At 41.7% G+C, this 15,723-nt stretch overlaps 1 protein-coding gene across 8 annotated transcripts in view; it reads right to left on the bottom strand.

The window, feature by feature from the left end:
• The window catches only part of AOPEP (aminopeptidase O (putative)), a 539,579-nt gene that overhangs the window by 367,165 nt on the left and 156,691 nt on the right, over positions 1-15,723 (bottom strand). For all 8 annotated transcript variants that reach the window (XR_011020920.1, XM_068237287.1, XM_068237306.1 and 5 more), the window contains exon 6: positions 720-909. Coding sequence is in view for 7 of the 8 variants with exons in the window: in XM_068237287.1 (XP_068093388.1) it covers positions 720-909 (190 nt within the window). In the remaining variant the exon portion in view is untranslated. The remainder of the gene's footprint in view (positions 1-719; positions 910-15,723) is intronic.

Raw genomic sequence — 15,723 nt, 5'->3', positions numbered from 1 at the left:
TATGACTGGAATTTATCTGTACTTCAGGTTTGAAAGGCCACTTGATAAAACTGGAGAAGTTAGGCCAAGTTTATTACCAACATGGAAAAAAGAGCTCCTTCCATATTGCTGTGGTAGAAGGTGTATTTTAGCAGCACAATGTTAAAGAGAGATTTAAAGAGAAACCGTAACCAAGAATTTAACTTCATCCCAGTCAGTAGCTGATACCCCCTTTCCACAAGAAATCTATTCCTTTTCTCAAACAGATCATCAGGGGGCTCTGTATTGCTGACATTGTGGTGAAAACCCTCCCACAGACAGTTTCCTGTCTGTGACCATAGCTGCATTGTGGGAAATAACAGCTGTTTACAGCTGTTTCCAACTGCCAAAAAAGCAAACAGCATCTCCTTCTACTGACATCACCTGCCAGCAGTAAAAATGTCACCATGTACTAAATGTCAGAATGTATATCATGGAGAGGAAAGATTGTTCAATGGGCAAACACTGACTAAATCATTTACACATATTATTGTAAAAACGAAGCACTTTTTTATTACATTGTTTTCACTGGAGTTCCTCTTTAACTTAAAAAACAAACAAACCCAAAACAATAAGCAGCTAAAGGACTCCCATTTTTTATTAAATCTGCCTGTATATCAGCTTGAGCTTGAAATCAGAAGTGGACTGTTAGAGGGGAGGGCATAAATAGGAATATTTTGGAATGATCTGAAAGTATATACCTTTTGAACTTTTGCAGAGAATACATCTTCTAGGTGTGTAGCGAAGCCCTCGCTTATCCACTCTTCAGTCCAATCGCGTGCACCAATGGCCAATCCAAACCAAGCATGTGCAATTTCATGGCAAACACGTGTCATGCAAAGCTGCAGTCTTCCAGACAACACACTCTGAGACAGATAGATGATGTGTGGGCTGGACCATAAAAATAAAGAGCAAATTACATATTAGGCGGCAGTCTTGTTGCAGCATGAACTACTCGGCTATTATGTGTTCTTTATTAGTTTTGTCATATTATTATCGTAAGGATGTGGATGCCAGGTTCTAACAAGCCCTTTGTAGCACAGATGTCCTTAAAGAGTAAAGAAAAAAAACATCAATCACTGTCGCTTGGGTGCCATTCAAAACAAAAAAGCAAGGAAAATATTAATATTTTGTATCCATGCTATTAAAAGATTATTTAGTTCCACAGAATCCAGAAGGCATTAATTACATTTTGAACACAGACTTAATACCAAGCTGACTAATACTAGAAGTCATTTGGTTTATGGAATTTTCAATGGGTATTAATTAAATCTTCACATCAAGCATGAATATCATTTTACCTTAACATGTGGACCTTATTTGTATTATAAAGAAGATGCTTACCCTAGATAAACCTTTGCATACCTGGATAAGGAAGAAGTTTTGTAGCAGGATGATACCATTTATTGGCTAATGTAAGGCCCGTACCAACCAAGCGATTTACCTGGCGATTTCTCTGACAACCGGTGCAGACGATGACCGCCACGGTGGATCTTTAAGATCCCCGACGACTCTGTGCAAAGTACCATGACTGCTTGGCTTCCTATTCACGCCCGTCATGTAACGTCGCGAGCAGGAAAAGGAACTGCCACACGCACGTCATCAAGGGTCGTCGCTAGACTCGTTGGGTGGTGAGTACTTAGCTTAAGAGGTAAATAAAAAGTAAGCTTTTGGCTAATAAGCCTTCTTCAGACTGTTCCTGTATGGATACACAATGTAGTGCTGGAGCCATGTGTTAGAGGTGCTTGTCTCAGGCAGGAGACGGCTCTGCTACTATGAAAGTAATGTCTACTCTCACACGGCAGTAGCAGCGCATAAATGTGCAAGTTAGCTTTACGCCTCTCATATATGCAGAAAATTGTTTTTCCTTAATTCCAATTATTTCTTATGAACACCTGCTCTGAATGTATTCTGGCAATAACACATGCAGGAAAATCTTCTTTATTTTCATTCATACCCTATGAAGGCCTGATCTTTATTTGCTACAAGCCCAGGTTCCTAAGGCAGAAAGTAAAAAAAAGCCTCCACTTGTCCTGCTGCATTCGGCAGCCAGCATTATACCAGGTCATGAACGTCCCCAGCAAATATACATACTCTGTGTCTCTGTAGCTACTGTGTTTCGAGCCCTACTCTTGATCACCAATGGAAAGCAAGACCCCGAGTGAGGCTGGAGACATACAGTAGCTGGGCGCAGCAACAGACAATGGCCAAGAGGGAAGCATTGACTGAAGATGGAAGCCTAGCAAATTGGAATGCAGGAAAGATAGACTTCCTCTCCCACTCCGCTGCCCAAAGACTCTGTGATAAGAAGAACACTACTGTCGTATGCAGTACTCATAAGGGAAATCAGTGCTTTAACCAGATGGTGGTAGAAGCCGACAGTGCTCCAATGCTCTGCACGCCACATACACAGAGGTGGTCACTGATCACTCCACTGTGCTCTTTGCACTAACTAGTGACCAGTGAGGAGGAAAGACCATGTAGGCGATACCAGTAGCAGGACCAAGAAGGTATTTTTATTTTTTCTCTCATGTATTTCATTTCTCATGCATGTGTAAGCTTATTATTGAATCTATGGCATGTACTATACAGTTTACTAACCTCTGTCAGACTGACTGCTTCATGTGAACATATCAGCCTTTATAAGGATGGTTTTACTCACTTTGCTATAGTAAAAGAGATGGCTCACATAGAACATTCACTTTGAGAATTTGATCTCCATTCATGTAAAGTCTACAGAGTGAAGGGTATAAACTAAAGGAAAATTGGCTCTTGGGTGCATACAAAAAACGATCGAAATCAAATCTATAAATCCAAATACCATCTCATAAATTGATTAGATTGTGAGCTCCTTTGAGGGACAGTTAGTGACAAGATATATATATATACTGTACAGCGCTGCGTAATATGTCGGCGCTATATAAATACTAAATAATAATAATAAATAAAGATCTCGTTCTACAACAATTAAAAATGAATCACCCCATCTATCAAAAACCACCCTAGGGAGGCTGCAGTCCTCCATCCTGGCTAAAGTTCTGGTAATAAAGTGCACTGAATGGGTCCTTCAAGTACAACAGCAGATCACTAATGCTGGCAAAGCAATGATGGCTTCCAGGTGAAGCATACAGCAACAGAAGCATGCATTTATATATGTAGACAAGGTGAGCTGGTTAGTTCTGGATATGAAGCTTCCAAGTTAGAGAGCAGGTTAAGCAGATTAGAAATCCTCAGCATGTATGCATCGCAATCTCATTCGCAGATTGTACATCAAGAAGGATATGCATGCAGGTAGCTGGAACTCCTATGCATCACAAAGCATGCATATATATAGATTGTAATAGATGAGGAGACAAGGCAGTATATTATAGTCAATGGACCCACTCGCAGTCCAGAGCCATACTCTATGGAAAAAGTCCTCCAGTAAACAGAGTTCATACTTAAACCATCATTATATGTGTTTGTCACAGTTTATAGCTTTGCATCAGGAGTTTGCAAACTGTATATGAGCCATTCATAGTTACCAGTCCGATGTATTTGAGGGGTAATCCAGATGAGGGTTTAAGATTAGAAGGGGTAATTCACAAACGCTTAACTCCATGACATGTTTCGCTGAGTCTCTATATCAGCCTCTTCAAATGGAACAGCGTAGTATAGAGATGCCCTGTGTGCAAACGCTAGGGCTGCCATTATGAGCATATCTATAAACTTAACCCCTTATCTTCCCCATCCAGCGTCATCTCACCCAATCACAGAGCCTGACGTCCACATAACCCACCCACCGCTCAAGCGATGGACGGGAAAAGGAAGCGACGTGTACGTCACCTTGGAGCGCAAGGAAGTGTGCTCCCGCCAACGATTTGACTGGGGGACTCAGCCATCTCTATGCGTCCCAAAAGAACCCGCCCAGGGGGCGGAGTTATGGGAGCACAGATCGGACATCTATGGTTGCCAGGTGAAAAGGCACACCATCGGGTATCACAATGGATGGAGAAAAGAAGGGGTAAAGAATAATATTAAAATATACTAAACAGGAAAAACAATAATACAGAAACAAAAACGGAACAAAAAAAAATAGCCTCATCTGCGGGTGTAGTCGGCGCATATATATGCACACATACATACACGCGTGCATAAACAGATGCAGGCGCGCATGCGCACAGACAGCGGGTGAATCACTCACATTAAATGATGAAGTAAAAAAATACAAAGTCTACAGGCAGGAGAAGGCTCAAAGTGAACGTTGCCAGCTGAAGTTTAAATTAGATTATGATTGGAAGCAGAGTGCCTCCAAAAATAGTAAAATTTTGTGCATTGTTTGTGTTGAGACCAAAAAATCTCTTCTAAATATAGAAAGTCAGGAAGGAGGTAATATGCAGACTGTTTTGTCTGCTATATTTTATTTCTAACAAAAATATGTACAGTTCATTAGTTTAGTTTAACACATTAAGAGCTGGATTAAAAACTATCTGAACCGGAACGGTTGGATTTGGGTGAGCGTTGAATGCAACACATAAATTTTAATGTACATGCGGTGTCTGCACACGTAAATGTTACAAACCTTTTGTGAATACACCCGTGGCACTAAGGTACACAAACCATAACAGATATGAGATCAAGTAAAGGAAAGTTTAGATTAATAATTAAATTGTTGATGAATTTGCTCTGTTCACCAGCATAAAACCGTAAAAACAATCACATGTGTGTTGTAAGAAACAGCAAAGAGTAAGGCTCCTTGCACATTATAGGCGATGCAAACCGTCGTAATGGACAATATCATCAAATCACAACACAATGCAGTGATATTCCTATTGCGCTAGCACACTGATTGCAGTGCAACAGGTTCTGTCGAGATAACGCGCTACATGCAGTGCATTTAAAGGGAAACGCTTGTGGCAGTGAGGCCTACTGTCACTGTACTGTATGCCTCACTGTAAGTCGCAACATACTAGTAACGCGCTATGCGAATTTTCAGCATCATAGCGTATTGTGCATAGAGTGCAAGAAGCTGATGTCCTTTTCAAGCTGATTCTGAAAGCTCTAATTCACTTTTCATGCACTTCACTTCATTAATACAAATAATTTTACATTTGCATAAATAAGCAGTGCAAAAATGTTATGTGCCCAGGGTTGTGGAATCGTTACAAAAATCCAGCGACTCCAACTCCGATTCCTCTAATTTGCATATAACAATCTTGATGATTGAAAGTATGCTTTTGTGAACAAAAAGCTCCCAGACAAGAAGCGGACACTCTACCCTGTCAGACATCCTGGCCTGGCATGGCAAACATGAATTCCCCAGCATTTCATCTGTGTAATTAAGATTCACCAGATCTGCTGGGTTCCAGCATGTATCCCGTCACCTTGCAGAGAAAGTCCTCTACCTTTTCTATATCGGATATAGAAAAGGCCAGGGCAATATTTTGCAAGGGGCAGATCTATGCAACAGAACCCAGCTGACACGGGGTTCCAGTGAATCTTATTAACCACATTGGCAGTAATGACGAGCATCCATGACCGCCAGTGTGGATTGCTCAGGCCCTGGTGGGCCGATTTTCACAATTTTATTTTAAAACACGCAGCTAGCAGCGTTACAGGCCCCCCCCCCCCCATACCCCTTGCGCAGCCTGGCCAATCACCACCAGGTTGCACTATGGGGTGGATCGGGACTCCCTCCGACGCCATGGCGTGGATGACGTCGATGACATCATCCCGATCGTCGCCATGGTGATGGGGGGAAGCTAAACAGGAAATCCCGTTCTGAACGGGATTTCCTGTTTGCTTTGATCGCCGGAGGCGATCGGAAGGGGTGGGGGGATGCCCCTGCACAGCGGCTATCATGTAGCTAGCGCTAGGCTAGCTACATGATTTAAGAAAAAACAAAAAACTGCTGCGCCGCCACCCTGGCGATTTTAATAGAACGCCAGGGTGGTTAAACAGATAATGTGCTGGGGCACTCTAACTTTAAAGCATTAGCATAACTTTGTTTTTTTGTGTACACCAAAGATGCATTTTAACTAAACGTAGGATATAGCTGTAGAGTAGCTGTTAAATAGAAATCAAACCTAGTATTTGGTAAGAGTACTTGTAGAGGGTGCAGACAGGAACAAAGAACATCAATCTGCCCTATGCAATCTAACTGTGGGTACATTTAAAAGTGATATTGAGGCACGCTGCAGGAGAATGATGGGATTCTTCCTCTATTACGCACTCTTCATGCATGATCTAACACCAGGTTTACAGGTGATGGACAACACCCCTGCGTTCAAGCTGCAAAACATTCTCAGTGGATTCACAATAGCCCTGCAGGGAGTGCATAGGTAGAGTATAGTACTACTGTATAACTTTCTTTATAGTCCCCAGCACAAATTTAAAATATCACATTAATTGATTTAATGAGCAAAGAGAGTGCATACATTTGCATACAAAATTTGCATAAACCTGCATCAACACAGGATTATTTGCATCTCATTGACTGGGATGGTCCACTAATTAATTATGTGTTGATGCAACTACTGTTGACAAAACTACTGTACACATCAGACTTCATTCTTACAGCAGAAATGTTATTTATTAAGTATAAAAAATGTCTGTGTACACATCAGATATACAGTCACAATCAGATATGTATATCTGACTTTAAAAATATGGTGACTGCTTTATTGGAGCAACACAAACAACTTGTTTTTTATGATGACTATTACCTAAGAAATAGAACATTTTATCATATTTTCTCTCTTAATTACAATTTCCATTTATTAGGAGTTGGAGTTGTTGCATTTTTTCCTGACTCCGACTCTAGGTTTGCTCCGACTCGGACTCCTCAACTCCAACTCCACAGCCCTGATTGCATATGCATAACTTTTTGCAATAAATATATGAAAATTACCCCCCTAGCTTCTGTCCAGGTGTAATCAGGTGGTTCTATACTGCCAGGAGATTTGCAGTTCTTTCACCAGTATAAAGCAGGCAACACATGCACAAGCAGGTCCAGCTTAGAGAAGAGGCGGGGGGGGGGGGGGGGAGGTGGGTAAGAATGTAGGGACAGTTCTCTCATGTAGCAAGCTGCATCATGTGCAGAGATTACAGGGGCGGCATGTTTGTATTGTGTTTTTAAACTTACAGCATGCAGACAGAGTAGGATGAGTGAGAGGAGAGCATGAGAGTTGAAGAGGCCATGACTGGAGAAAAGCAGCTTGTTGTGCTGTGTGAGGAGTCTGACAGTTAGTGAGTAGGGGGAGGCAGGAGAGCAGCAGTGATTCATCTGACTTACACAGCAGAAGGGATGGCATTTCTGTCCTAACCGAGAAGGAATGGAGGATGGCCGACTGGCTAAGGGTGAGCAGTTTGTTTGTCACAGACTCACAGCCAGCCAGTGTGTTACTGTGTTGAACTGCAGCATGTCATGTCTCAAGTTTTTGCATATGCTCCCTTGCTGACTGAGAACATTAAATAAAGCAGAGTAAATTGTGGGGTGCTGTGCGATCATTCCAATCAGGAGAAGGGGGGGGGGGGGAGGGCATCCTCAAAAGTTTTCCTTAGGCAGCAATAAGTCTAGGACCCCTGCCTGTTAGTTAAAAAAAAAAACATGTATAATGCCATAATGGTCTATGCATTGGAAATCATAAATTTTACACAATATGAATTAAAACAAAACAAAGCATGAACTTCATCTTACATTTTTAAATGTCACATACACATATCACAACGTAGGTACTTGATAAAAAAAGTAGAAGGAAATACTTTTGGTTAACAAGAAAAGAATATCAGGAAGCATATAATTTTAATGATTAAGTAGCGTTGTAAAATAAGGTTTGCAGAAAGTGAAAGATGACACTTCAATCACTTTATAACAAGATAATTACAGCTTAAAAATATTTATATATTATTATTGAAGTTTTAAGAGGCTACAGTAATGTTTAAGGAGAAACCAGTTCAAAAGACGTGGCTATAAAGTAGCTTTGGCTGCTATTTACCATTGATGCTTTGTAGTGATCGACTGTAATTAGCTTTTTGTGATTGTACATGTGCATTGGTAACATACACAGGAAGTTGTTTTTTTAGTAAATATGTAAGCATCAGTGTTAAAGGAATCGCTGCAGATAGTAAATGATCACCAGAGGAGTAATTTCAGTGCGGTGCTCTACACCTGTCAGTCCACAGTGATCCCCTCACTCCTTGCAAACAATTAAAGTCCCAATTTGCACCAAAGTTCATATGTCGTTCACGTTTCCTGCCACGGATTGGTGCTATCACTTTTGGTGGAGGACGTATGCCATTTAGCCCTCATACAGTATCACGCTATGTATTGTTTCTTGTGTCTGAGCTTATAATAGGAGCAAGAGGCTGAATACGAAGGTTCATACTTGTTGTACAACGCTGTATATGCTGACTGTAATTAATCAGCCCATCCATCTGGTGAGAGTGATACTTACTAATGTATTAACTGCATGCCAATATTGAAAACGAATAGAAGATTCCGACAACTTCAAGCCATTCTGCCATTTAGGATAATGACATATGAACTTTGGTGCAAATTGGGACTTTAATTGTTTGCAAGGAGTGAGGGGATCACTGTGGACTGACAGGTGTAGAGCGCCGCACTGAAATTACTCCTCTGTTGTTTAGGGTGCATATACTCACCCATTTGGGCGGCGATCCACGTGTCAGTTCTGCCAATTAATTGTAGGCCCTGAATTGGGCTCTCATTGTATGTCCATTGCATGTCCCTAAGTCCATCGGAAAAAATAAGTGTTAGGAGGAGCGCATATACCACATTGTGCAAAAAGTAAATGATCACCAGTTTCAGTAAATCAAGGTTGTGGTGTTCATTCATTTTCCCAGTGCAAAGCCAAGAATTTCTGCCAGAGGATAGAACGGGGACTAATATACTTAAGCCAGCGTATTTCAGGAAACAGGTTAAGGGTCCAGGAAGAAAAAACATTACTGTAACATTCATCCATCACTAGCAGTTTCTGAAGAGTACCTTGCTAATTGGTAATGGGCACAATGATTAGTGAGGGGGATGTGACAACCCTCTCACTAGAAGGAGAACTAAAGTGAGGGGGATATGGAGGCTGCCATATTTCCTCATATACTTATAAGGAAATACCAGTTGCATGGCTGTCCAGTTGATCCTCTGCCTCCCGTACTTTTAGCCAAATACCTTGAACAAGCATATGCAAATTAGGTGTTTCTGACATTATTGTCATATCTGACAAGATTAGCTGCATGCTTGTTTTCGGTGTTATTCAGACACCACTGCACCTGAATAGACCAGAAGGGCTTCCAGGCAACTAGTATTGTTAAAAAAATAAATAAATATTGCAGCCTCCATATTCTTCTCACTTCAGTTGTCCTTTAAGGATGACAGCCAATGTGGGAATGAGTTCTTTGCTCTTCCTAGCAATAATGAAATGCAAAGTGATGAAAACAGCAAGTAAACAAGATGGCATCACCCACAAAACAGCAACAATTATTTCTGCAAGAGTGAACACTGATAAACTAGCCACTGTCTGAGCTCCTGGCCAGGTACTTTAACCACTGAAGCTCTCAGTCATTTTCACTTTATGCATCCGAGCAATGTTCACCTTCCATTCATTAGCCTATAACTTTATCACAACTTATCACAATGAACTGATCTATATCTTGTTTTTTCCGCCACCAATTAGACTTTCTTTGGGGGGTACATTTTGCTAAGAGCTACCTTACTTTAAATGCATCTTAACAGTAAAAATAAGAAAAAAAATGAAAAAAATCATTATTTGTCAGTTTTCGGCCATTATTGTTTTCAAATAATACATGCCTCCATAATTAAAACCCACGTATTGTATTTGCCCATTTGTCACGGTTATTTCACCGTTTATGTCCCTATCACAGTGTATCGCGACAATATTTTATTTGGAAATAAAAGAGCATTTTTTCCGTTTTGCATCCATCACTATTTACAAGCTTATAAAAAAAAAATAGAGAGAAATATTTCATCTTTACATAAAATGTGGGCATTTTTGGGAGGGTGGGATATAAATAGTATTTTATTTGGGGAAATATTTGTGCATTGTAATGTTTTTTTACTTTTACTTGTAGTTTTACTTTTTGGCCACAAGATGGCAATCTTGAGTTTGTTTACATGAGGTCACTCTAAGCGTACAATGTACGCTTAGAGGGACATAGCTTCAGAAAAAGCGTAGCTTCCGAGAGAAGCTGTTGCTTTTTCAGCGGGGGAGAGGAATCAGTGATCGGGCACCGTAGCCCGATACATTGATTCCTGGGCTACCGAATCCGCGGCTGGGAGTGCGCGTGCACGATCGGCCGCGGGAGCGCGCATGTCCTCCTTGATGTTTTTATACGTCAAGGAGGACAAAGTGGTTAATTGTGACTTAATTGACATCAGCTGAGAACTTCTACAGAGATCTAGGAAAACATTTGTGCCTGGATTATGGTTTAACCCATAAACACAAAATTGAACAAGGCAAATTCTAACAGCAATCAAGATTATATATTAATATAAACAGTGTATAGAAGCAAAGCAGTGGACAAATTAACTTTTCAAGGTTTAAACGTGCCTGTAAAGCAGCAGTACAACTTACTTCCTGCCTTGTATGGATTTAGCTGATAGAGTAGTCAGTTAGACATTACTATGTAGGAAAAACAATTGAGACCTGACTACATTTCCCTGCATTAAGGTAGAAAATATGTGGCTGAAGATGGTGGCAAAGGGCAATGACAGAGGCAGTGACAAGGGTAGCATGGAAACAGTTTGCACTCATTTCTTTAGCTGCAAAGTTCATTGCACACTTCATCCATGCTCAGGATTATGCAGAGAGATGGACAAGAGATTGTGTTGGCCACAATGCTCTCATAGCTGGCTGTTGACTTGTATTGCACAGGAAGTGGGATTTCAAGATCCCACTTTCTAAAAAGGAAGCCAACAAAGTGCAGAGGTCTTGCATGGATAGGTGTACAGCTGCAAGCAAGCACAGCAGCTATTTCAACAGAACAGATTTTTAGATTTGAAAATGTAGTTACAAAAGTAATACTTAACACCAAACCACCTGTTTTTTTACAGCCTTCAACAGCTTTAATGTTGGGTGTAGTTGAAACTTTAACAATGTGATGAAAGAAAGCAAACAGGTTTATTTCTTAGGGGAGATGAAAAGAAAGATGGAGTAAAACGGGTGTCAGTTGCCCATCACAACCAATCACACTGCTCCAATTTTGCCTTAATAAATCAGTACAAAAGTGTGTACAGTGCCTGCCTTTCCAGAGAAAACATGATTCAAAATAGCATTAGCAAATTACAATGTTAGAATTTAGAAAGAAAAAATATCTCTTCCCACAAGCAATCTCTGGCAAAGAGAAGTCAACCTACACTGGCTATAATACAGCAAGTAATTATCTGCACAATTAATAAGCATGCAAATGTTCTAGTCTCCTTCGATGTTATTCTAATTGACTCATTGTTGCGCACATTTTCTATGTGGCAACAATTTCAAATTGGCATAGAAACACTCTGCAAAACAGTTCCTTTGCCTTGGCAATGAATGCATGTTTTGTGAACTTGTGTTCTATCAACTCAATTCAACTAAAGTTAAGTGGGAAGAACTGAGGCGAAATGCTTTTTTTTTTTTTTAAAGTGCAGTTTGCCTGATTATTGTGCTGTTCCTATCTTTAAAGTTCTAGTTCAGGCTCATATTGTTGTACATATTGGCCTCAATTCACTAAGCTTTATCAAACACTTTATCGAGCGTTTGATAATTTACCTCATGGGTAAAATGTAATTTTGAATTCACTAAGGTGTTATATATAGTATTTATTGAATGTTTTATCGATAGAATGTTCAATAAATCTATAACATCTTAGTGAATTCAAAATTGGATTTTACCCACGAGGTTAATTATCAAACGTTCGATAAAATGTTTGATAAAGGTTAGTGAATTGAGGCCATTGTGTGTAATAATATTATTTATTACCGGTACACAGCACTGACATTTTCCTAGCACTTCACATGGTCATGTTGCTAACTGTCCCTTTAAAGGCGTTCTCAATCGAATCCCTACCATAGTCACAGTCTAATGTCCCTAACACATAGCCTAAGCCTAATATCAAAGAAACAAGTGCCATCACTCTACAGGCTGAATATAAAGAACACTTTATTAGTAGAAAATGACACACATGGGGGTTGAACCATAAAACCAATTAAAAAGCACTGGAGCGCTCCAAAATCAAACATGCCGCAAACACACTCTCATACCACCACCCGAACAGGGGTACCGGTACCTCTAACTGGAAATCTACCCTGCAGGAAGGATTGAGGGACAGGGTGGGGATGCAGGCCGTCTGTGGAGTGTCAGATTACTGGCCAGGGATAACACAATTGTTTCCAAGTGTCGGCAAAGGGTAAGTGGGAACTCTTCACCCGCGATGCAGGACTCACCAGTCTTCATTCAATTGTCGTCCTTGGGTGATTGCTGTGCGCACAGCCGAGACTTCCAAGTCTTCACCGGCCCTCAATCCGAGTGGAGAGGTACCCGGCCAAATGGAGCCAGAGGCAGGCCAGCAACGCCAATGGAAGAGCTCTGCTCAGAGACACTCCGGAACGCTCCAGGACAGCATGCGGGTTAAAGCCCCGCCCACCTACGCCTTGCGTCCGCCTTCTACGGACTTCAACTGGGTGTAGCTGGTGAGGGAAAGAACACTCCCCCTTAAATCTGCGTGTCAAGCTGGTTAACACTCAATCAGCCTGTCACTTCCTCATCCGCCTGTAAAGTCCAGTGTCCCACTTCATGATCTGTGTGCACAACACAATGCGTTCTAATGCGGATGCGTGTGATACTTCCATTCAGGTAGGATCCATATGGGAACATACTCGTACTTCCAATCTAGGCATAAAGATGGTAGGCACGATAATGGGAAAAGTTCCACATAATGACCATCATAAACATTATTAAAGAAAGGGTGCAAAATCCAGTTCACTATTCAATCCGGCAGGTTCCAGAGCATTTAGCGTGTATATCCAGCGGCTTTCATTTTGCAGAAGAATTTTCTCTCTGTCACCTCCCCTTCCCTTATTAGGCAGTTTATAAATGCCCCTAAATTTAAGGCCAGTTAGGTCACTCTTATGTGCCGCTCCGAAATGCTCCGCCACCGCACTCCTGAATTCCCCATTCTCCTGTATCCCACATCTAATGTCACTTAGATGTTGTCCGATGCGTTTCTTTAATGCTTTTGTGGTCATGCCCACATAAATCTTTCTGCATGGGCAGGTGAGCTGGTATAAAACCCATTCAGACCTACAATTAATAAAACTCCTAATTTCCCATTTTCTATCCCCTGCTGAATTCAAAAAAGTATTCGTCACATCCACATGCGCACACACAGAGCATCCTCCACATCTGAACATCCCATTGGGGACACGACCCCCTAGCCAAGTATCAGGGACTTTCGCCATCACCTGAGAGTGTACCAAGGTATCTCGCAGATTTGGCGCCCTGCGGGCCACCATCAATGGTCTTTCTCCCACTATTTTTGACACATCAGGGTCAGTAAGCAGTACCCCCCAATGCTTGCTCAATATTTCCCGAATTTTGTGCCATTGGGCATTAAAGGGGCTAATGAACCGAGTTGCAGTTGAGGTTTTCCCCCTATCTCTAATTTTGTCTCCTAGGAGACTCTGCCGAGGTGTTTGAATGGCTCTATCAATACTGGAGCACAGAGTATCATGTCTATAACCACTGTCACAGAAACGCTCGTATAATGTCCTGGCTTCTAATCCAAAATCATCGTCCCGCGAACAATTACGGCGATTCCGCAAAAATTGGCCCGTGGGTATACCGTTCTCAAGGTTTCGCGGATGATGGCTGGTGGCGTGGAGAAGGGTATTGCCCGCCGTTGGCTTACGGAAGGTCCTGGTTACCAGGCTTTCTCCTTCCATCCAGATCCATAGATCCAGAAAGGAAATACCCAATGAACTACAAGTGTAGGTGAGGTTGATGTTCCTCTCGTTTTTATTGAGCAGATCAATAAACATCTCTAACCTCACCTCACCACCACTCCACACCACCAGCACATCATCCATGTATCTAAGCCAAACTCGAACGTACCGCTCAAACATCTCCGTGACATAGACATCCTTGCGCTCCCACAGGCCCAGGTGCAGGCAAGCATAGGCAGGTGCGCATGCCGCGCCCATCGACGTACCGCGCACCTGTCTATAGCCTAACATATAGCCTAAGCCTAAGGCCAATTTTTGGGGGAACCAGTTAACAATCGGTATGTTCTGGGATGTAGGCGGAAGCCAGAGTGACCTTCCTATCCGGTTCCTCTCTGTTATTTGTGAAATAAAACATTTAACCCTTCCTACACCATTTTCAGTGTCTTCATAAACAGTAAAAGAAGCAAGAAATAGTTTCTTATTTCTAGCCATTTAGGGTGATAAAAGGCCCGTATTGCTTTTAACCACTTCAGCCCTAGAGCAATTTTTTTACATATCAGTGCTGCTCCCATTCATTCGACAATAACTTTATTACAACTTATCACACCTAAATGATCTATATATTTTTATTTTCAGGACAAATTATGCTTTAAGGCCCGGTTCACATTAGCGTTCGCTATCAGGATTTTCCGGATCGGATCCGGAACGCATACTGTACAAACGGAACGTACGTTCCGCATAGCAATGTAATGTCTATGCGGACATTCACACGCGTCCGTTCCGTACGTACCGGAGCCGGATCGGATCCGGACTCCGGACTCTTTTCCAACATGCGCTATTTTTTGGGTCCGGATCTCCGGCCCACGCATCCTGACCGGAGCCTGACAGCACCATCAGGCACACAGAAACCAATGGGGAACGGAAGGCACAGAACACACTGCCTACAAAAACCTGACATTCTACCCCACTTCCTATGCGTATCCAAGCGGCCATTTCGGATGGGGTCACATGGGCCAAGCATGTCTGGAGTGGAGCAGCAGTGACAGACGTGCTGGAGCTGTTTTAGCAGAATGTCGGAGGTGGAGGTGAGGCCTACAGCAGAGGAACCTGATTCTACAGGTGCACCAGGTGCACCTTCTGCTGACCCCAACATTTTTTTATTTAATTTCGCTATTTTTTGCCCACGGATCCTGATGGCAGCCTGATGCATGCCTGATGCAAACGGACCGGATCCTGATCGGAACCGTACGGTTCCGATCAGGATCAGGTCCTGATCCGATCAGGATCTGATCAGGATCCGGTCCGTTTTCAAGGCAAAACGCAAGTGTGAATGGGGCCTTAGTGGGCAATACCTTTGTTTAGTAATTACCTTATTTTCTATGCATTTTAAAAGGAAAATCAGGGAAAAATAGAAAAAAAACACACTATTTATCCATTTACATCCATTATAGCTTTACAATAAACAGTGCTAATTAATGAGTTAAGCCTAGAAATAGTGTTTGCTTATCAATACTGGTCATTACAACATGTTCCTAATATAATGTGTGGTGACAATATTGTGGGCCTCAACCCTAAAACACTCTAAAAATCTATTCTACTACTTATCACGGTTAAAATGTTACCACATAGGTCTCTTGTAGTTTTTCTAAAACTTTGTTTGATCATAATTTTGAAATTGACTATTTATGTTGGATTGAGTTTGTCCCTACCTATTTTTTATGAGACATGGGTCCAAGCTTTAAAACACACCAAAATGTATTCTACAACTCGTC

Source organism: Hyperolius riggenbachi, chromosome 1 (assembly GCF_040937935.1).
Source record: "Hyperolius riggenbachi isolate aHypRig1 chromosome 1, aHypRig1.pri, whole genome shotgun sequence".
NCBI classification, from domain to species: Eukaryota; Metazoa; Chordata; class Amphibia; order Anura; family Hyperoliidae; genus Hyperolius; species Hyperolius riggenbachi.
The sequence above is the reverse complement of the archived record's forward strand: the minus strand, read 5'-3'. Positions and strand labels throughout refer to the sequence as shown.